The sequence below is a fragment of the Lissotriton vulgaris genome, chromosome 3_2 (genome assembly GCF_964263255.1).
Source record: "Lissotriton vulgaris chromosome 3_2, aLisVul1.2, whole genome shotgun sequence".
Taxonomy (NCBI): domain Eukaryota; kingdom Metazoa; phylum Chordata; class Amphibia; order Caudata; family Salamandridae; genus Lissotriton; species Lissotriton vulgaris.
Genome location: NC_141690.1, coordinates 234902868 through 234927412, shown reverse-complemented (window position 1 = coordinate 234927412; position 24545 = coordinate 234902868). Strand labels below are relative to the sequence as shown.

The following is a 24545-nucleotide window of genomic DNA, read 5'->3' as shown; positions in this document are numbered from 1 at the left end:
CTTAAATCTTGTAAATCCCAGAATACAGTTCACAAGCCAGTTCAGTACCACATCCATACCATTCTTAGATGTTCTGGTTGGAATAAATGGCAACACAATACATACTAAATTGTACAAAAAATCCACTGATAAGAACACAGCATTACAATATGGAAGTTTTCACCCGATCAATCTGATAAACAACCTCCCAATATCTCAATTCATGAGAATTAAAAGAATATCATCTGACAAAACACAATGTAAGAGAAGCTTAGAATATCAGAAGCAGCGCTACCTCGACCGAGGATATCCTGAGAAACTTTTGGAAATGCAAATGGAGAAAATAAAGACAATACCTCGAACTGAACTGCTTGAGAAAAAAGTTAAGACTTCGAATAAAAGAATGGTTTTTGTATCCAAGTACTCCACTGCATCAAGAGACATAAAAAGAACTATAACCAAAAGGTGGGAAATTTTACAAGTGGAAAAGGATTTTGGAGAACTGTTCAGCCAAAAGCCATTATTTGCTTACAAAAGACCAGGGAACTTAAAAGAGCTTCTCAACAAACCAGATGACACAGAACAACACGCAGTAACCCACAAAGGAACCACGAGGTGCTTCAATTGCAAGAACTGCAATAATGTCATCACAGGAGACACGTTGTCCCATCCGCGAACAGGAGAAAAAATCCACCTGAGACACTCCGCAAATTGCAATGCAGAACATATAGTCTATTCAATAAAGTGCCCCTGTGGGCTACTGTATATTGGCAAGACTGATTGGAAATTAGAAATACGACTCTCTGAACACAAAATTCGAATTCGCAACAAAAATCTTACATCGCCTCTTGCGAAACACTGGATCGAAATGGGACACACAATAGCCCAAGTACGCTTTCAGATTATTGAGCAGGTCCCTCAACGTCTAGGATTAGACAATGCCAACATCCTTCTCCAAAGGGAAACCTTTTGGATACGCAAGCTACAGACACTGGCCCCAAATGGGTTAAATGATAAACTGGAAATGGTTTGTTTCCTCTAGAAATTGCAAAAAACAACTATAATTTGCCTGACCCTTGAGGGCTTCCACAACACAGGGGTACCTCCCACTATGATACACACACACAGTAACGCAAGCGCTTAAGGGAATGCAGAGAACATAATATTGTAATGAGGTAGATGTGGAAAAAAATTCTTGAAAGATTGTACTATGAATAATTTAAAAATTCTCATTTAGTAGATCTATGAATTCGTTTATCATAGTAATGTGTACTCTTTACATTTAATTACTGGATACTCAATATGTAATGCTTCCTACTCCTCTTTGTCTTTTCTTTTGATTTACGTCTCTTTAGACTATTTAGAATAGATCCCATGCTCTAAAAAATGACGTTGATGATGGCAACCTAGTCTAATAACACACAAACGTGCATTCAGTTACACGCTATATTTCCCGCTTAGTAATGGCCGCCGACCACAGGTTCGGTAGTCCTTTTTCTTTTTCTATACCTGACACTGTTTAGTACACATTGAAAAGGGACTTCAACAATGGATGTTGAAACTGACACCGCAGATCGGGCAGGGACGCCGTTACACAGTTGATTTAATATTTATCCGGTAAGTCGGCTCTCAGTCGTTCATATACAAATAGGTCACCGGCCAAGCAAATCGCTTACTTAATGCGATGCACTTTTGTTTCCCCCAGCGCGGAAAGAAATATTAACACGAGCGAAACCCTCCGCATTAACCTCGAGGCTCGCAGGTAAATATCATTTACTTAACATTTGGTCGAATTCACTGCGCATAAATTAGGTCGAGTGCAACATAACTTACACGCCCTCGTTTATTTATTGTTTCTCAGACCCCACAAAACAGTGGCTATAAGCAAGACCTGCAAGTGAGCTATTTGTTTAAACTTTGAAGTATATCACACAGATAGGCGATATATGTTCAACGTATTTTTTACAAATATTCCACTATTCTCTATTTTTTAACAGAGTACTTTGAACCAAGATACAGGTAAATTGCTCTCAGACTCCTTTAGGTAACTGCATTCATGCATGAACCATACACTTAACATTTTTTCTTTCTACTGATCCCTTAGATTGATTGCACATTACGATATATTTCACACGGTATAATCATACCGGATGAATCAACAATTTTGGTAAGGAATTCATACATCTCTCTAGATTAGGAAACTGAAACCCTCTAAGGCATCTTGAGTAATAGAGTTTCCTCTCTTTTCTTTCTTTCTTTCCTACAGACCCCTGATGAAGGGGTACCTACCCCGAAATGCATTGGGTTGTTCAGATTACCTTGTTTTGTATTGTTTGGTGCGAAAAACATATATGATATATGTACTGTGATTGTAATCATTGTTTATGATTGTTTAAATTGAATATGTACTTTATTGGATGAATTTATGATGAATTAAGGATAAAAAGTGAATTCAACAAACGTTTCATTTGAAAGATTCTGTCTAACTGTTGTGCGCGCTAGAGTCCTGTTTATCTAGCGATACCAGGCCACATACATTAAAACATAAACATAAACATAACACTATACCTGACCACAACATGTCAAACACTGTTTTGGGAACAACAGTATACATGGACCCAGAGTCCACCATAAGTTGTACAGATTTTCTTTTAATCACAAAATCTGCCCTAGATCTATTTCTTCTGCCCTTGTCATCAGTGGGATCGTCAAATCTTAAAATCTTATATTTTTTTAGAAAAGCTTTACATTCTTCATAAAAGGTGTCAGTACCATGAGATGTGACTTTAACATTCTCATCTATTGTGGCAATTATCTGAATGGTTGTCTACACACATTTGCAAAGTGACCTTTGCGCACACACTTCTTACAATTTTTGTCAATAGCTACACACTTGCGATAGTCAGCATTGTGGAAGGGACTACCACACCTGTAGCAAGATTTAGATTATTGTAGATTTCATCAGTGTGGTGGCTTCCCCAAGCCCAGCCTTGGATCAGGTTATCTGACCAAATAAGGCATGCCAAGGGCTCCATTGCCAACGCAAATAGGAAGGGCAAGAGGGTACACCCCTGCCTTGTGCCTCTTCGAATCGGGAACGCCTCTGAAAGGGCTCCATTGGTAAGTACCCTGGCTCTGGGGTTAGAGTACTGGACTTGGACAAAGCGTCGGAATTGTTGACCTATGCCCATCATCTTCAAGACGTCCTCCAGGTAGCCCCAGTCTCCTGTGTCGAAAGCTTTTTCAAAATCAATAAGGAGGTGTGCTAGGTAGGGTGTAAGGAGCTAGCGGTGAGCAAGGGCCAGGTAGAGGCGTCCTAGGCAGTGTCTAGTGCTGCGTGCTGGCATAAAGCCGCGCTAGTCTGGGTGAATCAATTTGTGAAGAAGGGGACGAAGCCGCTGGGCTAGGATCGTGGCATATATTTTTATCTTGGTATTACTTAATGAAATTGAGCGGTAGTCCACGCAAGCTGGGGTGGGCGGTTGGGTCTTGGGAATAACAACAGTAGTCACCACGTCAGTCTCGGGGGGGGGGAAGCCAACCACTGCAACATGCTGGTAGAGGTCTGTGAGGTGGGGGACTAGTAAGTCTCGGCAAACGGCATAGTATTGCTGCGGGAAGCCATTGAGCCGTGGCGTTTTCCCGGCCTTCAGCAAGGAGATTGTGTTGTGTATCTCTTCTGGGGTAAAGGGGTAGTCTAAGCCTGCCACCTCATCCCTGGTGAGGTGAGGAAGTTGGATCGTCGATTGGCTCAGCATATCCGGGAGGGTAGCTTCCGGCTCACGAGCAGAGTACAACTGGGTGCAGTAGTCAGCAAACGCCTGTGCAATTGCGGGTGATGAGTGTTGGGTGGTCCCTGAGGCATCTTGGACTTCGGGAATTATTCTGTAGGCCAGGGGATAAGAGACCAGACTGTGTAGCAGACTCCCATTCTTACCACCCCATCCGTACATTCGGGCCACGGAGAAGCGCCACAGCATCTTGGCCGACTCCAGGGAGATCTGTTTGATCTCCTCGTGAATGGCTGCGAGTTGCCTGTCTCGCTGAACGTCTGGGGTCCCAGTCAGGGCTGTTTCCAGCTGTGTTACTTGCGCCTCATTAAAGTCCTCTTGTGCAGAAGTAGAACGGTTTGAATGCGTGACGTGGGCTTTCGAGATGCTTCCGTTTAGACATAACCATGCAGTCGCCGAAGAAGCTGCCATGTGTGGGGACTTTATGTCTGTGTTACAAAGACGTGTAGTGTGCGTGGGAACCAGGTTCACGAAATTATTGGTGGAGCCGGAGCACGGGGGCTGAAATTGGTCGCAAGGCACAGCTCAGTATGTAGGGTGTAACTTGGGAGTACTTACCTGCCCTGGCACTTGCGGGAACTACCTCGTCCGACGCTCCCAGCCCGCGATTGAAAATGGCGGCTGATGATCGCCTTTTAACATCGGCTCCGTGGAGGGCGACGCTTCCAGGCCCTGGGTTCCCCATCATCGACTCCCGCACCCGAGGTGAGCCGATCTCCAGAGAGGACATCGAGAGGCGCTACCTGTTTTGCTGCGAGGGGCTCGTCCGACGGGGGTGCCATGTGGTTCCCTGACTCTGCAATGGTGGAGCCTGTGACCCAGCAGCGCTGATCATTCTCGCTGCTCAATGTGTGGACTCCTGGGACCTGGTGTTGTGTGGAGGGCCCTGGGGGTGGCAGCGCGACTTCCACCACGCGCCCCTGCTTGCTGCTGTGAGCTCGTCATATGGCTCTGTCTCACGGAACCCATGCCTGATTCTAAGATGGCTCCTACAATACACAGCTACCGCTGTCCCTGCCTGCTTATCAAGTGTGCTGTTACGACTGTTGCTTCGACTGGGGGGTCTTGTGCTGCGGGCTAATCCTGGAGGGGACAGACATCTTGCACATCATGCTCCCCTGTGCCTTGCCCTAGCCCATGACCCCCAGCCCTCCCAGACATCGGAGCTCAGGATCGGAGGCCTGAGGCATGACCCCCCCAGCTCTCCCAGACATCGGAGCTCAGGTCTTTCTTCCCTGACCCCTGGTCTCCGGATTGATCTCCTCTGCCCCAGCTCCTCATGGATGATGAGGCTGTGACTTTACTGCGGACTGCCTTTCTCCCCCACCCCCGGACTTGCTGGCTATGGCAGCCCTCTTCCTGGACTTTCGGACTTGGACCTTTGTGCTCCTCGCCATTTTCTTTTATGACTCGCTTCTTCTTCTACCTTTCTCCTCCGCAATTTTAGTGATCTCTGACCTCCCCCCCCTGTCCTAGCGACCTTTCTATTGTCTCTCCTGTTGCCTCTGACACACTCCTCACTGTCTCACTCATTACTATCTGCTGCCCTCTCTCGTTTCTCTCCCTTTCCTGCCTTTCTCTGTTCCCCCCCATGCCCCCCCCACCCCGGTGCTGTGACTGCATCCCCCTCCGACCCCACTTCATGGAACTGTGCTTTTCTGTATATAGAGATAACTCTAATCACTAGTATATGCAATAGACCTTTGTATATCTACCATTCCTACGTGACTCTTAGAGTATATCCAGTCATATCCCTTCCCCATGTATATAGAGATAACTCTAATCACTAGTATATGCAGTAGACCTTTGTATATCTACCATTCCTACGTGACTCTTAGAGTATATCCAGTCATATCCCTTCCCCATGTATATAGAGATAACTCTAATCACTAGTATATACAGTAGACCTTTGTACTCTCTACCATTCCTATGTGACTCTTAGAGTATATCCAGTCATATCCCTTCCCTATGTATATAGAGATAACTCTAATCACTAGTATATGCAGTAGACCTTTATATATCTACCATTCCTACGTGACTCTTAGAGTATATCCATTTGTATCCCTCCCCTATATATATTGAGATAACTCTAATTACTAGTATATGCAGTAGTCCGCTGTGCTCTCTACCATTCCTATGTGACTCTTAGAGTATATCCATTTGTATCCCTCCCCTATATATATTGAGATAACTCTAATCACTAGTATATGCAGTAGACCTTTATATATCTACCATTCCTACGTGACTCTTAGAGTATATCCATTTGTATCCCTCCCCTATATATATTGAGATAACTCTAATTACTAGTATATGCAGTAGTCCGCTGTGCTCTCTACCATTCCTATGTGACTCTTAGAGTATATCCATTTGTATCCCTTCCCTATGTATATAGAGATAACTCTAATCACTGGTATATGCAGTAGACCTTTGTACTATCTACCATTCCTATGTGACTCTTAGAGTATCCATTTGTATCTCCTTGTGTGACTTTACATCTTGTACATTTGCAATTTTTTCTGTTTGTATCCTTTATGTAACGCATGTAATCCTAAATCCTTATGTTTTTCAACTGGTTCTTATGTAAAGCGCTCTGACACCTTCGGGTAAAGTTTGCGCTATATAAAATCGCATAAATAAATAAAATAAATAAAAACATCCTGTTAAAGTAAAGAGAAAGAAAAAACAATTTGGGAGGTAGGTGCAGATTTGAATAGAGGGTGCCATAATGGGCATCTATAGAGAGGTATATTTAATTGACAGGAAGGCAACACCTGCAACAGGTACGTGATTGAAAGATGTTAATGTAATGGGTGATGTCCTTGCTGTTTGTGGGGCCCTGTTTATTGCGCAGTGGAGCATAAAGATTGGACTATTCGTAAAACAACGTGTTCAGCGCTGTGCTGCTGGTCTTGATCATTATTATTTTTTTGCCTCTTGTAACTCCGTGACTGCCTCATCACTGGAACCAAAATAGAACCCCCTCCTTCCTCCTTCCAACCACAAAGAGGCCTTTCTCTTCCATTCTCTATCCGCCCCTCCGCTGTTGCCTAGGAGACTAGCAGGTCCAGCACATTAAGATTTCAGCATGGACACAAAAAAGGGACACGTAGTTAATCCAGCCCTTCCACAAATAATATTTGTCAAACGAACGGCACAGTTTACAAAAAAGGTTTCTTTAGGTGAGTTATATGAATCTAGAACACAACTTTAATAAAATGTCAAAACGTCTTATAATTTTTAAAACTACATACACAGACTACGTAAAAAACAAAACGTGTGGAAAACGTTCATGTCATAAGAAACGTCTTAAAATTTCAATATGTGAAAGTGTGATCTTAAAAAAAGCAAACAATTAATTCATTTTGAAAAAGGTTTGTCATATTTAGCAAATAACTCCCTTTTCTTCTCTCTTACAACTAATATCAAGACTGGGCATGCTCTTTTCACAATGGGCAGCTTATATCTTTGTAATGTAAAGATTGGCGCCTGAGCATCCGCTAACTTTCCTTCTTTTATCTTTAGTCCTCATACGTAAATCACATAGGAATAGTTTATTGGCCTACAGCAGGGATCAATCTTCCGCATCCCGCACATGGATTGGGTAAGAAAGATGCAGAGGAGGTTCTTTATGGTCCCGCCCCTCGGCTGCGCCTGCGCAGAGCGCTGTGGAAGGACGGGGGCGGAGGCAGGGAACTGCAGAGGGATCCAGACAGCGGATGGGCGGGAGCGCGCATCAGGGAAGGAGGGAGGGGGTGGTAGAGCTCCATGGCGCCTGAGGAGGATGAGCAACGGCCGAAGCAGCCACGGTGCCCCGACAGCCCCCCAATGGAGCACGGGGGGCGGATTTCTCCTTCAGCTACAATGCGGGCCCGGCAGCAGCGGCTGGACTCGCTGAGGAAGAACCGCCCGCGTGAGTAGCGGTCACTGTGGCCACTATGCAGCGCAGTTCCACACCACTGCTCTGACACCCGCCTCTCCTCACACCATCACCACCCGCCCCCTCTTCACACCATCACCCTCCCTCTTCACACCATCACCCCCCCTTTTTTTTACCCCTTTTAAACCCCACCATTATCTCGACAACAGATCGTATTAAAAACACCTACGTCAGTACCCCACAAAATACTAGTTTTCTATCATACCTATCAATGATCATATTATCACGCGCTTACCCACTCACCGTGGGAAAATATCAGTGAAACTGTCATTGATAAATATATTATATATATATCTCTATCTATCTATCATGCAATGTCACAAGATTGCACGTTGAACGAATGTAGCGCCATCAGTGTCCAGTTAGGCGCTAATGTCACTGGCGAGGGTGGGCGGCACTGACAAGTGACAGGGAAGGAAGGGGTGTGGCGTGTGGCTTTCCTGGAGCTCAGCCTGCCTCCTCGCTTGCTGCGGACAGTGACAGCCCTGCATTTGCACAGTGGATGTATAATGTTGTGTTTGCTTGTTGTAAGAGGACACACGTCCCCTCTGGCTCCTTGATGTACGGGTGGAGTCTCAAGTGTAGTGCATGCGAGCTTCAGGGAGCTGTTTACCGCCACCCCCGCTAGAGCGGTTTTAAATCCTTATGTTCCAATGTAATATCACAGTCCTGGTGTGCCTACAAGTGCACGGTCTGTCACGTCTAGCTTCTGTGGAACGCCCTTTTTAGGCCTGGGTGTAGCGCTACCTGTTGGAAGTGCTCATGTTATCAGCATTTTTAAACGGACTATATATAATATTAGATGCAGTATATAGAGAGAGTGGAATGTATTGCCCTTGCCTCCAACCTCCCGTTTCTGTCTTCCTTTCCCTCCTCATGCTTCAACATTGTATAAGATGTTACTTCGATTTAGTGCCTTATGCGAGCAAGCGCGCAACACCGTGTCTGCGTCCTTGTTCGAATTAAACCCCATAAAGCTGACACACCGCTTTCTCGCAGCAGCGAGGGTTTAGCAGGCCGAGCGGTTAAGCTGTCTTATGATTGATTGATTACTGTTTTAAATAGAGAAGAAAAAATGTTGCCTCAGGCAGTCTCTACATGACAGCAGGTTTGTGCTTCACTGCCCAAGATAACATTTTGCATTTATTTTAAAACCATGTCGCGCCATAGTATATGGGGGTAGAAGGGTAATTTACTTTCGCATTCTATTTGTTTTTGTGCATTCAAGTCTCCAATTTATTAATCGAACACAGCAACGAGGTTCTATGAACTCCGGGTCGGAGTGGTTTGAGTTGGTGACCAAGGAGCACGGGTGCCAGGACTCTTCGGTTTTTATGGCTTATACACGCATAGCTTGTGTGTTCTGTATGCCCAGATAGGACGGCACTGCCTTGGCAGGAATATCATTTAAGGATTAATAAAAAGATGCTGTTTAGCTTGCAATTTATCTTTCATCCACATGGAACCTGTAATCCTTATGCACACTGTCTGGACATTACTTCTAGCCAGGGCAAACATTCTTAATAAAATGCACAAGCATCGCTATGTCACCACACGCAGTGACGTCAGCAGTAGTGGTGTATCAGCCTTAAGAATCATTACCTTTAAAGAAAATGGGCTATTTTCCTTTCCTTGCGTTCCACATCTTCCTCACGTGACAGGTACCCAAGTATAAAGGTGAAACCCGCAATATTAGAAGTCACTCAACTGTTTGACCGTTTCTACAGGTGCAACACCAAAGCTGGTAACATATGGTGCATGTGTATTCAACCTCTTTACAGAGAAGTTGACGGGTGCGTTTTTTCCCAGATTCCCAACAGTTTCTAAATGCCCCAATCCCGTGTTTTGCTTTTACAATTAAGCAGCTACGTTTAATCTTGATATCCTCATGACGTTGATTTAAATGGAAATACCTGGATAGGATTTGGTCCACTGGTATTCAGCAAGTCCTCTAGGTCATTACTGACTGGTTGTGAAGCGCAGATTTGTTTTCACCAGTGCATGTACATTTAAAAAAAAAAAATCAACACGTGCCCTAGTTATATGCTGCGTAAGAGAAACAGCGGCCTTGAAATGTGATACAGTGAAAGAATAAAAGTGAATGTGAGAAACAGGATATGAGACAAAGGGGCATAAAAGAAGGAAGGCAGTTCGACTGAGGCGAAGGCCTATGAGGGAGGACGAGTGCATATGATAAGGAGTTTACAAGGAAGGAGTGGATTTTAGAAAAGGTATGGTTGTGTCCATGTTTAACGGAGAATGGGAAATAAAGCTTTGAGAAATGTATGAGGGCAGTGATGAGTGAGGAAGCAAACAGGAGTTGTGTGTGAGGTGACCTGGATGAGAAAAACGTAAAGGAGAGCTAGAGCAGGCTATCAGAACATGGACAAAGAGTGGGTATTTGGAGAAAACGCTCATAGAGTGGGCTGAGGGTAAGAGAGATAGAGAAAGGGGGCAGAAATGGTGAAAGGGTAGGATATGGGCAGTCTGTTACAAGAGGATAATTATGGAGGGACTGTGGGAATGAGGATTATGTGTAAGTCAGAGGAGATGTAAAAGGTTGATTTTTAAAGAACGGAAAAATAAGCAAATGCTTTTGGACCATCTGGTAGGGAATGTTATATTACCAGCAAAACTGGGATGCCATGGTCCACAAGAGAACGATGGATTTGACCCAGATCTCTTGACTGGAAAAGTTTCAGCACCCTGTTCCTCATCTTATGTTTGCTGTAGTTGCCCTAAGTTGACAAGGGTATGCTTAGACATGGGTCCCATGCTCGCTGTGTCATTGGATTCAACTAGCTTGACTGAGGAGGGCTGCTACCCCAAAACTGTTTCTTAGGATGCTTGTTTCTGGTCCAGGGAGGACGTGGCGGGCAGTGCAGGCTGGACTGTTCCCATGGAGAGCAGGGTCAAGACTGATTTGCATATGGCTAGGTCCAAACTGGGGTGGCATGGTGAGCAAGAGAACAATGGATTTAACCCAGATCTCTTGACTGGGGATGAGTGTTTGAAAAGTTTCACACTCCGTCCATCATCTTGTATTTACTATATCACCAACAGCAGTGTATATTGCTCCATTACTAGGTTGTAGTACAGAATAATATATCTTCACCTAGGCAGGCAAAAATCCTTGCATTTGTCATAAGGCATTGAGAGGGAGATGAAAGTAAGGAATATGAGGAAGTAAGTAGAGGTAGTTGAGAGATACAAGAAGGTGGTAAAGGAGAGGGAAATAAGAGAGGAGTAGGTGGGAAAATAAGGATGGGGTATGGTGTCATTCTAGGACTGGGTTGAGGTAAAATTTACAAAACTAAAATTTGGTACTTGAGTCACAGAATAATGGCACACTTTAGTCATCATAACTATATTCTATTTTTAACATGTGCTCCTATCTCAGTATTTAGACATTTACATGCTTAATCTGCACTCTGAATTAATATCCTAGAACAAACTCTTGTATTGCCTTTGAGGTTTTATAATATGCAGACCTACACCTGAAGGCAATGCATTTTAGCACTTTCGAAACATATCACAGAACAAACCTGCATGTCAGTTACTAGCTTTTGCTACTCGCAGTGGCGTCTGGTATTTAGAAAGGATAAAGACGGGCTTTGAGGGCTTTCCTAAATTTTAACAGATTGGGCTTCAGACTTAGTGACACTGAGATACGTTTCCATTGCTTTGCTGCAGAGCACGTACTGCCTCCCGTTTTCACTTGCAGTTCCCTCACCTCTTTGCTGTACGGCTCAGGTGGTGCGGAATTTATTCTTCCCAATCCTGCGTGCATTACTTCTTCGCACAGCCGGAGAAACTCCACGCTGTTTTCGAGATGTAGTAAACCACCATCAGTCTAGACGTACCGAGCCTGTCACGGCCGGGGGCACCCAGAGTGAAGATTTACTGCCAGGCCCATGTATAATTAATGTGCCATATGAGTAATCAGATGTGTTACAGAACATGCCTGTTAACGTAGCCTTGAACTTGTGCTGTCCTCTTGAACTCTTGGTAAACTACCCTCAGTTACACCCTTTGGCTTTTGCCAAGTCCAGTAAAGCCTGAAGGGGTGACAGAATTAGGAACGGCAGCTGGAACAACAGAAACTGACCCTTTTTTTTAAATCAATACAGGCATAGGCAGTAGCTGTAGTAACATGGCGTCACAATAAACCTAACAGTTAAAGCAGTTCTGATAACCGCAAGAGCTGCATGTAGAGACTGATGCCGGAGCAGCAGGGCACGATAGCTCACTCACTCAATCAAATGCCCGTTCTGTATAGTTTGGAGGCGCTTAAGGAATTGTGAGGTGGTTCTGGCTTAGAGTGCTCTTCTGTAGTCGAGTCGGCTGGAGATGAGTGCTTAGGTTACCGTTCTTCTGGTATTGATGGGAATCCATCTGAAAATCTTTCGTAGCATGCCGATTATGTTAAAAAAGAAAGAGGACACTACCTTGATTTGTCGCTTGTGTGAGTTGGCTGTCGACGATGATTCCGAGGTTGCAGGTGTGGTCTGTTGGGGTAGGAGTTGGCCGTTGCGCGGTGGGCCACCTGGTGTCTTATGGTAAGGTGTTTCCGAGATTAGCACTTAGTCTTGTCTGTGTAAGCTTCATTTTGAGCTATTGGCATTTTAAATGACAATGCCTTCTATTTATGTTTTGTGTTTTTAAACCTAAATACAAGGCATTGTTATTTCCAATGCGAATAGCTTAGAATCGTCCGGTTTGATAACTGCACTGAGGCCAGTGGACACCTGTACCTAGCGCTGGGACACCTCTTCTGAGGTCACCGCACTGATTGGAGGCATGATCCTGTCACGTTGGAGCATTCCTTGTTTGGAATGCAACATCATTCGTAGAACAAAGAATGTAGGGGGGATTCTGTAGGGACAGTTTGAAGGGGATTGAACCAATATGAAGCTGTAATGTTTCTGAGAGCAGAGTTGCCAATAAAGAAGATTGATACTAATTTGAGGAGTTCTTCTTCTTTACAAATTGGCGACTGAGGAAAGGCAACTCTGCGCGGACCCACTGAGGAAAAGTAGAGGAGTTTCACGATGAAATAACGGAAGTGGGCAATTGAAGAAATAATGAGGGGAGGAGGACTGGATAATTGCAAGTGACTGAGCGCATACAGCGCTTAACATATGGAAGCGGATTTGAGTGGCAAAAAGGAGGAAACCGCTACCTGGAAGAAGCAAGCTGGCGCGTGGAGCGTAATTCAAAAGCTGTCTCGCGTGCCACTCGAAGCTGTCTGTCTCGTGCGCCATTGGAAGTTGTCTTGTGCGCCGTCTGTACAGATAGAATGCATGAGCAATTGTCGTGCGCAAGTGCGAGATCAGCATAATAAGAAGTCGCGTTGAGAAGAGGACAACGCAAGAGGTGTAGTGTGACGTCATCACGCTTGGCGGCCATTTTAAGAGATTGGGAAGTTATACATGTATTTCAATGGGAAAGAAGACTAAATAAACGCATTGTGAACGAAGAAAAGAGTGCAAGAAAGATTATGGACTATGGGAGATGGAACGTTGAATAAAGTACTGGCAGTAGTAAGAAAAGCAGAAGTATCTGTCAGGTGCGCGAAGGAAGCGTTGGACGATGAAAACAGGAAAAGTAAAGAAGTATGCGTTGTAAGGAAGACCATAAGGGCAAGTAGTGTTGGTGCAGAAAAAAAAGACAAGAGTAATGAAAAGAGGATGGAGAAGAAGAATTACCAGCCAATTAGAAGTGATTACAAGAGAGGATGTCAGGCTAATTTGGCATGTTACAGATGTGGCAGCTACACACATTTAGCTGACAGTAAGGCTTGTAGGGCGAGAGATCAGAAGTGCACGGTATGTGGATTGATTGGACATTATGCAAGAGTATGTTACAGGAAAGAAAGAACCACAAGGATAAAATAAGTAACGGAAGACAGCAGAGAGGGAATTAGAAGAGAAAAAGAAGATTCAGAGGAAGATGATGATGATTTTATGATAAGAGACTTCATTTTAGATGTTAAGTGTAAAGGAAGGAGTAAACCGAAATGTGAGATTGATGTTTCAGGTGTAAAGGTGATATTAGTAGCCGATTCTGGATCACCATATACAATTGTTAATTTAGACATGTGGAAGGAGAAATTTGAGAAGTGAGTGGAGTGTAGATTCAGATTTTGTGTTAAGGGGAGGAAAATGATACCACGTAAGAGTTTGAGGAAAAGAATAATAGATCTGTGTCATGAAGGGCATTTTGGTATTGTGAGGACAAAGAAGAGGGTTAAAGGTTCGTATTGGTGGCCAGGTGTAGACATAGAAGTCCAGAGAGTTGTGAGGGAGTGTGAAGAATGTGCTGATTCAGACAAAAGTGTAACGACAATGAGACTACAATTGCCACCTGTACAGTGCCCAGAAATGGTTTGGGATTTGATTGCTATTGATTTTGTTAGTCCAATACGGAATAAAAGTGGTGAAAGTAGGTTCATATTAGTCTTGATAGACTATTTTAGCAAGTGGGTTGATTTGGAAGTTGTAGAGAAAGCTGATGCGGAAACTGTTGTGATCTTTCTTAATGGAGTATTTCTAAGGGAAGGTTTGTCTAAAAGGGTGATCAGTGACAATGGAACACATTTTACGGCTGTGAAAGTTGAGGAATTTTTAAAAAGAAATGGAATAACACATGTTTTGACATCTGTTTACCATCCAGCAAGAAATGGTGCTGTTGAACGATTTAATCGTGTTCTAAAGGGGACAATCCAGATTGCGTGTGAGAATAAGAAGAACTGGGAAGTAGAACTTAGAAAAATGTTGTGGGGTTATCGTCTCACGCCTTCTCTCACGGGTTTGAGTCCATTTGTGATGATGAGGTAGAGAGCCTTTCACTAAGGAGAATATTGGATGGATGGAGAGTACAAAATACATTCAAATGGTCACCAAAGAATGTCAAGGAAAACATCATTAATGCACAACAAGTGTACAAAAGGAATTTTGACAAAAGGCATGTCACAAGGATGGATGAACTTGTTGTGGGTGCTTGGGTTAAAACTAAGAAGGTGGGAAAAGTAGCAAAAGGAGAAAGTGCATTTTCAAAACCATGTAGAATAGTAGAGTTTCTGAGGAATTCGGCCAGACTATCGGCCACATGCATCAAAGTCCGTTTTTGCGATTCCTTATTTGCGATTTTTAGGGAATAGCAAATAAGGAATCGCAAAACGGGATGCATGATTAAAATTGCATAAAATTTGCGATTCAGTAAAAATCGCAATTTTTACCAAATTGCAAATATTATGCGAATTCCAATTTGCGATTTCGCAATTCCCATATGGCCAAAAGGCCCATAGGAATCAATGAGAATTGCGATTTCGCAAATTGGAATTCGCAAAATGTTAATGCATTCCATGGGTGCAGGGGGGGGGGGGTCCAAAGGACCCCCCCCTGCACCCCTGAAATGTATTTAAAAATGGATGTTTCACACACACATGTCCTAAGGACATGTGTCTGTAACATGACAGTGTTTAAAATGCTAATTTGAGCATTTTAAACCTTTTTCGCAAATTACCATGAGGTTCACCCTCGTGGTAATTTGTCCCCCCTAATTGCGAATTTGCAATTTTAAAAACAATCCTGCATTGCTTTTAAGGAATCGCAAATTTGCGATTCCTTAGAAGCAATCGCATTTTTGGAAATCGCTAAAAATAGTGATTTTTCCAAAAATGATTGATGCATACTAAAAAGGTACTTAGGAATCGCAAACGGCCGATTTTACCGAATCGCATCGTTTGCGATTCCTAAATACCTTAATGCATGTGGCCGTTAGTGATGGTCGAGTTTGGCATTTGAGGCATACAGCGAAATGCAAAACCTATTAAAAAAATACAGAAGGTGGATGTTGGTGGAGCTGCAGCTGTGGGTGGAGCTGCGGATATGTTTGATGAATGGCTGTGGGAGGATGAAGTGGAGGAAGGAATGGAAACAGAAGAGGAGAGTAGTCCAGGAAGTGAACAGGGTGATGATATTGACAATAATGAATTGTGCGAACCACGAATTTGAGAAGGTACAAAGAGACTGGGAAGATTTGGTAGAGTTATTAATACTCCTCACAAATTCAGAGATTACATGTTAGAGTAAATTATTTCCTTGCATCTTATTTTGAATTTTGTTTATTTATTTATTTTTTCTTTGTTTCTTTTGTTTAAATTTTGGAAGGAGGAAGATGTGTCATGTTGGAGCATTCCTTGTTTGGAATGCAACAACATCATTCGTAGAACAAAGAATGTAGGGGGGATTCTGTAGGGACAGTTTGAAGGGGATTGAAGCGATATGAAGCTGTAATGTTTCTGAGAGCAGAGTTGCCAATAAAGAAGATTGATACTAATTTGAGGAGTTCTTCTTTACAGATCCTCGTTCTACTTACAGCTGCATTAGCCGCCCCATAACTTTAGACCAAAGTAATCTCGCTTCAAATTCATACAGTACGTTCTTCCCCCATCCAACCGGCTCCTCTAACTTACTTTCCGGTCACTGGCTCTTACCTAGTTCTGGACGGTTCAGTTCACTGCACGTCCTCCTGTTGCTGATTAGTTATCTTTCCCGAGTATGAATATAGTGTTGCTGATCGGCGTGTGTTGGCGTCTGGAAGCGTGGCCCTTATGTGACTTGCTGACAGACTGGCCTCAGAAAGCACAACATGGTGATGGAGACCTGTGGAGCGACATGTGTCCCCAAGAGTGACTGCCTTCTGGGACAGGCAGGGAAATGCATGTAAATCACCAAAGAAGAAACCATCTAGTTACCATTAGAGAAAGTGTGCATTTGGTGTCCCCCTGCTGGTGCCCTCAAGAATTAGACACCTTGCCAACTACGGTTATAAAAGTAAAAAAATTGGGGATTCTTTAAAAAAGAAAAATCTTTTTATTAACATTACTCACTTGCAAAATACATCACAATGTTCAATAGTCTTGAAATCTTTAGCAATACATTATACAATCAAGGGCAAATCATACATTATCAAGGAGTCCTCACCCACGTCACCCCCTTTCTTGCTTCCCCACCCCCCGTTCCCCGATACTTCCGGCAGGGACCCCAGATCTTCCTCCATTTCTTCACACACACCCTGGCCTTCTAGACTGTTTCCTCCGCCCTCTGACACCAGTCTAAATCTCGTTGCCACTGGTCCCATTGTGGTGCCTCCTGCGCCTCCCAGCTCCTGGCTACGTTCCTTTTTTGCCACCCCGGCCTTTAAGGCCAACCAGATCTCGTTATACCTGGACCATTCCGTCGGGCCTTTGATCATTATTAAAAACCATCTTGGTTCCACCGGGACTGACAAACCCACGACTATCTCCATAGTGCGTGCCACCTTGGTCCAGAAAGGAACCACGTTTGGACAGTCCCAAAGGATTTGAAAGAATGACAACGCCTTGCACACAGAGAAGTCTGGCTCTGCCCCATGAGAACAGGTGTGTGCGCGGGTCGTACACCCGGTGCAAGATTTTAAACTGGACCAGCCGAAACCGGACCTGCACTGCTATTTCATGTGGGCTCAGCAGGGCGTCTTGCAAGTCATCGTCTTGTAGGCTACCAATATCAACTTCCCATTTTGCCCGCAGAGACAGCAGGCGGTCAGGCATGTTATCAATCAATTTTCGGTAAATCATTGCTGTGGGCTTCTCCAAGATGGGGTCTAGCAGGAGCCTGTCCTCCATCGGCGAGTACTCCGGATTTTAAGTCTCTAATGGGATATGGGTGCGCAGAGCGTGGGAAAGACGCAGGTAGTTGTAGTGTTGTGAGTCATGCATTTGGTATTCCATTTTCAAGGAACTGAGGGCCCCCCCTTCCAAATATCCCCAAGGTATTCAATTCCAATCAACTTCCACCCCTTGAAGCCAGTGAGCCTCTTTACCTCCTTCAACTGGTCCCCGAACCAGAGCGGTGTCCTGCCGGTTATAGTATTTGTCTATCCCAGAAATTTATTGGCCTCTCTCCAGCACTGCAGTACCACCGTTGTATGCGAAGGCAAGCCACTCCGCAGTTTTCTGCCTATAGGGATATGTGTCGAGTTTAAAGCGCTCTGTACATTACCTTTAAAGCGCTGCATGATTCTGGTCCGGACTACCTAAAACGCAAGTTCACCGGGTGCACAGCCTCCAGGACTCTGCGCTCCTCTGCAGCCAAGAACCTCACATACTAAAGATACCACAGTCTGCCTGCGGCGGCAGAAGCTTCATATTCCGCACCGCCAGATTCTGGAAGACCCCTACCACCTGTCTGAAGGACACCTCCAGCCTTCCTTCCTTCAGAAAAGAATTTAAACAGGGCTATTCTGCCAAGAAACCTTGGAACTTCCCTGGTGAAACCTTCATACAGCAGCAGCGCCAAGACGCCTCTGGGCATGCCAGCGCTTTATCAAGATTAACAACATAACCTAATAATAATAATAATGTTACCTGCACTAATAACGACATAGTATAAATGTAGATAATGTCACATAATTTAACATAATGTTACGGTTCTAGAGTCCTGTTTGTCACTAGTATCCCAGGCCTGCTGTACTCAGTTATTGACCTCTGAACAGCCCGGGCTGACCTGCAAGGGATGCAGTCTGTGACCTGCAGGTTCCTCACAGACCTTCTGGCAGCTGCACAAAGAGGCGCAGGTGGCATCGGTCAGTTGGCGCAGTGAGCCGCGCATCAACCAACAAGAGCGCACCAGACTTGGCAGAGATTTGGTGCTTTGGTGGGTAAACATTTAGCTGCTGTTTACGAAGGCGTGAGTTGACAACGATTGCGTGTTTCAAGCGCGCTATATAAGAAACCGAGATAATGTTCGAGCTCGGTCCCACGTGCATGTAACCCCCGGCCTCGGAGGGACAGCAGGTGCCATCTGACATGTGGAGGTTGTCACCTGTCCTTTAATTTTAGAGAGAATAAATCGTAGTACAACATATGTATTTTATTTGTCGTTCCGCGTGTTTAAGTAAGATGTGTGGTCTCATGTTCAGCACACGCACACTTGTTACGAAATGCGCTTCACGTTGGAGTCTGAAATCATTAAATAGTGGGGGGCTTTCAAAGGCCTACAGGCAGCCACAGCTAACCTCAAGCAGGCAGCCACTTTGTGATATATAATGACAGTCTGCAAGTTTGTGACTCCCCGTCCACTGGTGCCTGGGCACAACCGGCTGCGAAGAGCAGCGTTCATCGACATGGCTTAGAGTGCGCAGATACACAGCACTTGTTACATTTGTGAGGGAGGACCCCAACACTTCTTAGCTGGGCTGCAATGCTTTATTAGGAGAGTATCTGCACTTCCTGGTTGTAAATGGGTGTAGTGAGTATGTACACTTTTTTATATTTCCAGGTCAAGCACTGTTCGTGACGCACTACATCCTCTGTACAAGAGCCCCTCACCAAAAGACTCATCTCCGCACACCGTGCTCTACCTCACCCCAAAGCCACCCCCTTTCATCGTTCTCACCACAGCCCCTTAAGTTTTTGAGCTGTCCCCAAGCACTCCGGCTCACCCAAGCCCCCATTTAATGCCCTACAACCACCTTATACCTAAATCTCCCACCTCAATGCCAAGCCTTCCACCTCCACCTCCACCCATTTCCCCTACCCCATGCTCTTAACCTAGAGCTCTTTCTCACCTTTATGCCAAGTCTTATACCTCCTCTAGCCCCCACACTGTGCCTTGTGGCCACCTAATCCTCCGAGCCAATTACCTTCCCCCAAATTCCATGTTATTCCTCCCAGCCGCCCCCGTTCCCCGTCACGTCAATCAACGAATCCCCATTACTCCCCCTCCCTTGTGTACAGAAATAAAGTTCCCAGACCTAGGACATACTGTGCATTGGAGGTCCCCCTGGGTGGTGAGAGGCCGGGGTGAGGAGTGCAGGATGGGACGGGCTCCATGGAGTAACGCGGTCTTCAACCTCGGTCCAGGAACTTCTGGGCCTCTCCCCTCTTTGCGCACCAGCCCCTGGGGTCTGTGATGGATCTTCCTCGCACTCATCGCATACGTGCACTGCCTGGGGGCTGAGTGGGTGGTGAGCTGCCTGCACGTCTCCCCGTGGCAGTCAGCCTATGGCGATGACGAAGAGGAGCTGCTCCTGCTGCAGCCCCCAGGATGGGGAGCACGCACGCCAGGAGCCGCAGCTCGAAGCAAGCCTCTGCTGAGGAGCACACGCTATGGACAGGTGAGAGCGGGCCGTGCGCTCTGGGAAACATGATCGTAAATAAAGGGAGCGCTTTGTCCCTAGCAGGAGCAGCGCTCAGTAAAGTAATGAAAACAAGCTGTGGAAACATGATAGTAAATAAAGTGAGCGCAGTGTCCCTAACTGGCGCTGCGCTCAGAAAAGTAATGCTCTTTGTGGGTGTGACATGTCGTGCAGGCTCGGCTAGCCCTTCTTGTCAAAATCACTCACACATTGCGCTGATCCTCTATAAAAACAAGCACTCGCCATCTGTTTTCACTCAGCTGCGTATTTATATTTACATCGCACTTTCACTTTAAGTGAAAGCGCCATGCAAAAATAAACACTGGGCTGAGTAAAAATAGATGACTCCCATAAAGAAAAGGAATTGCTTTGTGACAGCAGCAAAGCAGACGACCCTGTCCGGATCGGCTGGACTAACGGTAGAAAGGGCATTGCCTAAAAACCTCATTTCCAATGGCAGGCCACTGTTGAGCATAAACAGTGACGCCAGCCAATGAAAATGAGGGGCGGGGCTTAAAGTCCCCTTCTCAAGTCTACTCTCACAATATCTCTCGCCCAGCAAGCAGCGCTTTGCGCTACAACGCCAGGCGAGACCTAAAAAACAAAGGACTACTGCTCCGATGAGTTCAAGTATAAACTTTTCAGACAGCCAATCACATCAGTTGGTTGCCTTATAATAACATCCCCAAAAAACAGCACTTCTCTTTCTTTGTGCGATGGCCGCAGCCATGACCATTCTATGTCCGGTGTCCTTTTTTTCTGATCATCACTTAAAACGTAAAAATACTCCAGTAAGAGCCAGATACCAGGACAAGTAACCCATGATTTGATAAAATGCAATTGCAGATCTTGAGCAATCGAACTGTTCATAAATAACAAATCATAACAAAGTACACACTACAACACAATATGTATTGACCAGATTGGGAAGAAAATAGTCAGCCATACTAACCCATGATTTGATAAAATGCAATTGCAGATCTTGAGTAATCGAACTGTTCATAAATAACAAATCTTAACATAGTACACATTGCAACACAATATGTATTGACCAGATTGGGAAGAAGAGTCAGGCATACTCCTCCCAATAGACGAAAAAGTATCAGATAAGACTTTGGGAGCAGGGAAAATGTTACTCTCCTAGGGTAGGATAATCCTCTCCGAGTCTTTAACAGGATTGAAACTTTCCTTCACAATAGTTAGGAAATTTGACATTCGGTGTTACACCCAAGGCTCAGATTATGTTTGTTCAAACCTTACTAATTGCCAATGATGCAGCTCCCACCACTGATTTGATATGGAACTTCTAAAAGTTGAGTCTGAGGACCAGTTGGCCGCCAGTAGGCTGTTCTCCAACAAGCCATCAAACGAGAGCCTTGGATACCACGGCTCTACTTATCAAGTGAGCACAGAACACAGATATAACCGTGCCTTCTTCGGACAATACCCATTGAACCCATCTTGCAATAGTGGGAAAAGACACTGCCTTATAAAGTTGCTTTAATGAGATCAATAATTCTCGTACTTGCTTGCCTAATATCTTCTGTAAAGTCTTCATATGCTTAAGTGCAATGGACCACTCACAGTTTTGGATAATCCGGGATGGCTGGATAACGAACCAACCTAATGTTGGACTTGGTATTACGCAAAGCTGTGAAAGTGACTCCCTCAGGAGTAAAATTCATAGGCGTACAAAGGCTAGACGTCCAATACTCGTTGTTTGACCCACCGGTTTCTGGTGTACTGGGACTCATCAAAGCCAGACAGAATCCACCGTCCTCGATAGAATGCGTACTATACACTTGTCGATAACCGGTGCTTACCCTTGGATAGCTTAGCACAGAGCAGTCAAGCTTATCCTCAAGGGCAAAGTGTAAATTAGTGACACAACCCTACCCTGGCAACACACGGAGTACACTATAAAAAGACTTCACACTATATGTGTTGAACACTGGTCTTTGTATTACACACAGATTGAAATCAAAATGACATACACTTTTGATATATGCTTTATAGTTGTATGCAATTGTCAAACTCTCCCATTATCAGCAGAATGGCATGAACATATATGTGCTACTCATAGGTATTTACTTGCCCCATTATTTCCTCAGCATCGTAAGCGACACATGTGCTTACTTCCCCAAGCTGTTCACGAGCCAAGCAATCCCTCCCACACCGAAAGCAACAGAAACCTATATGCAGGCTGTTGAGAGGTATTTTACTTTCCCACTTGCACATTAGCATAGAGCACAACATTCCAAATATAACATACTCCGTACAGTTGTAATGGTGAAGAATTCACAGGTTTTGGCTATGAGTTGTGACCCAGGCCCTCGGCCATTCAAACTACACCAGCCACTGATACACGTTGCACCAGCTGGCGACTCTGATTAGATTTTTGGGATCTTCCTGATCTAGAGGTCTGAGACCATATAAGCTGCAGCTCTGGTCCCTCGGACTCCCCAAACTTTCCCCATCACCCCTCGGACACCACTCTCTGGAGTGAGTTAGCCCAGGTTTTCAGTTGAGAGCACGGGTCCCTCTAATTCGACATACGTCCCGAGCACTCCTCGAGCTCCTGGGGTTTCAGCTCCCCAGGTGGTCTTCTGATCTTTACAAGCACTCTCCTCAGCACAGTGTGATTATGACGTACGCCAGGACAGTCCTTCTCCCAACCAGGAAAGGTAGTAAGGAATTTTCCAAGTTTCATGACAAAAGGCTCTTTGAGGAGTCCGCCCTCCACAACTGCCACATCTTCTGAGGGGTCCAGTTCAGTCAGCTTGGGATACATTTTTATTACCAAGGAATGGCGCCTCTCCGTTGAGAGAGCGTAATTGGTGTTTTCTAAGAAACGTGCTCATCCAGAAAGAATCTTGGGAGAACTGAGGTTGCCACTGTCTTTCGCCTCCTCCGCATGTACAAAATCTTAGGTCTTGGGTTGTCCAACAGCTTGTGTCAGCAGTTTGTCCAGGAGCGATTTCTGGGGAAACTTGACATACTTTCCAATGAATGTGGCCATCTAGCCATCAATTTCAGGCATTACGGCAACTTTACTGTCCAAAGATGGTCTGGGTCATCCAGCCCTTAGGAGGCACCTCACTTCTTTTCCCATTGGTTTACATATGTGACTAGCCATTTATTGAGCGACTCTGTCTGCTGGAACCCACTCTGCTGACCAGGGATGGTAGATGTTCTCCTGGTCCCGCATGCCTTCTGTTTCCCATGAACCGCTGCCACGGTTTCTGTATGAGGAGGAGACCAATATAGCCTGGGACTTTTAGGGCCCATTCCAACCTCCAAGTTCTACTGGGCCCTGGCTCGTTGGTCCTCGTGATCATCAAGATCAGTGTCCGGAGGTCTTCCCCGTCATCAGTAGTGCCAGGTGCATTACGGTAATTGATCGGGTAGTTCCAGGCCACATTGGGTCATCCATGCGGCTTCCTCTGCAATTAATCACTGCTGGGTTAAGGAGCTCCTATGCGTCTGAAGGAGTAGAGGATAAGCCTATAGCAGAAGCCTTTGGTGAGGTTCTAATGTCCGCCAAGGGCCTAGGTGTTCCATGATGGGAGGGGGTTCACACTGCGCTGGACCGCAATAATGAGCTGTTGTCTGCTACGGGTTCTAGAACTGCGGACATAGCCAGCTGCAGAGATGCATCTACCGCAACAACAAATTCCTCATCTTGAGAAAATGGTATTGGGTCTTCTACAGTCTCAGAGAGTCCTCCCTCCAAGTTTCTGCCATTGTGCTCCGAAACAGAGTTAAATTATACTTGCAAGTTGCGCAATGGAGGCTTGGGCTCTGCAAAATTGCTGAGTTAACCCTTGTGACACAGATACAACAGGCCCCAGAGCTCCCAAGGCCGTAGGGTCGGCAAATGCACCCGATGTTGAGGTGTCTGGTGGGGGCGCATACTCTGCATATTGAGCGCAAGAAAAACACCCCTTACACATTGTTTCACAGCCAGTGTTACCGAAATAATCTGAAAATAACTGAATGGGCCCTGTGAGGGAAACTATGTGCCTGCTTGCGCTCCTCTCAGATTAGCAAGATGTTGGCAGCGCACACCTGTCCACGGACACAGCGTTCCTAGGGGAGCAGATTGACGGCCGCACTGACCCGGGGTGGTAGAAAACCCACATGGAAACCTTGAAGTGTCTTCGAGAACACAGGCAGCGCGTTGGTGCCGAGGCGGCCTAGGTGACGTGAGCCCAGAGCAGAGGTCCCTTATGCGGGAAGGCCTGCTAGCAAAATAATCCCATGCCAAACGTGACTGTCTAGAAGCATAGAAAAACTTGCCACACAATAACATTTGTTTTGGCGAATAAAAAAATGCCCTACAGTAGTCACTATTAAGAACCGTATATTATGCGCATGTTAAAATTTACAAGGAAGACAGCGTATTTGGTTGCTGAGCAGTGAAGGAGGATCTGCTGTTCCTTGGGGATGTTATTATATGGTGAGACAGACTGCTGTGATTGGCTGTCTGAAAAGTTTATACATACCAATGGGCTTTGTTGTCCTTTGTTTTCTTTAAGTACTTGTTAAATAAATGGCTGCATAGCTGAAAGATAAAAGCATAATCTGAGCCGCCGGTCCTTACGTAGAATTACTGACATCTCCTCCATTGTAGCCTCAGTACAGAGAAAATA

At 45.1% G+C, this 24545-nt stretch overlaps 1 protein-coding gene across 1 annotated transcript in view; it reads left to right on the top strand.

Moving 5' to 3' along the window:
* The first annotated feature begins 7425 nt into the window (after window positions 1-7425).
* LOC147725583 (pantothenate kinase 3-like) overlaps window positions 7426-24545 on the top strand; it is a 103664-nt gene continuing 86544 nt past the window's right edge. The window contains exon 1 of the mRNA XM_086964280.1: window positions 7426-7680. Coding sequence (XP_086820406.1) covers window positions 7536-7680 — 145 coding nt within the window. The 5' untranslated portion in view covers window positions 7426-7535. The remainder of the gene's footprint in view (window positions 7681-24545) is intronic.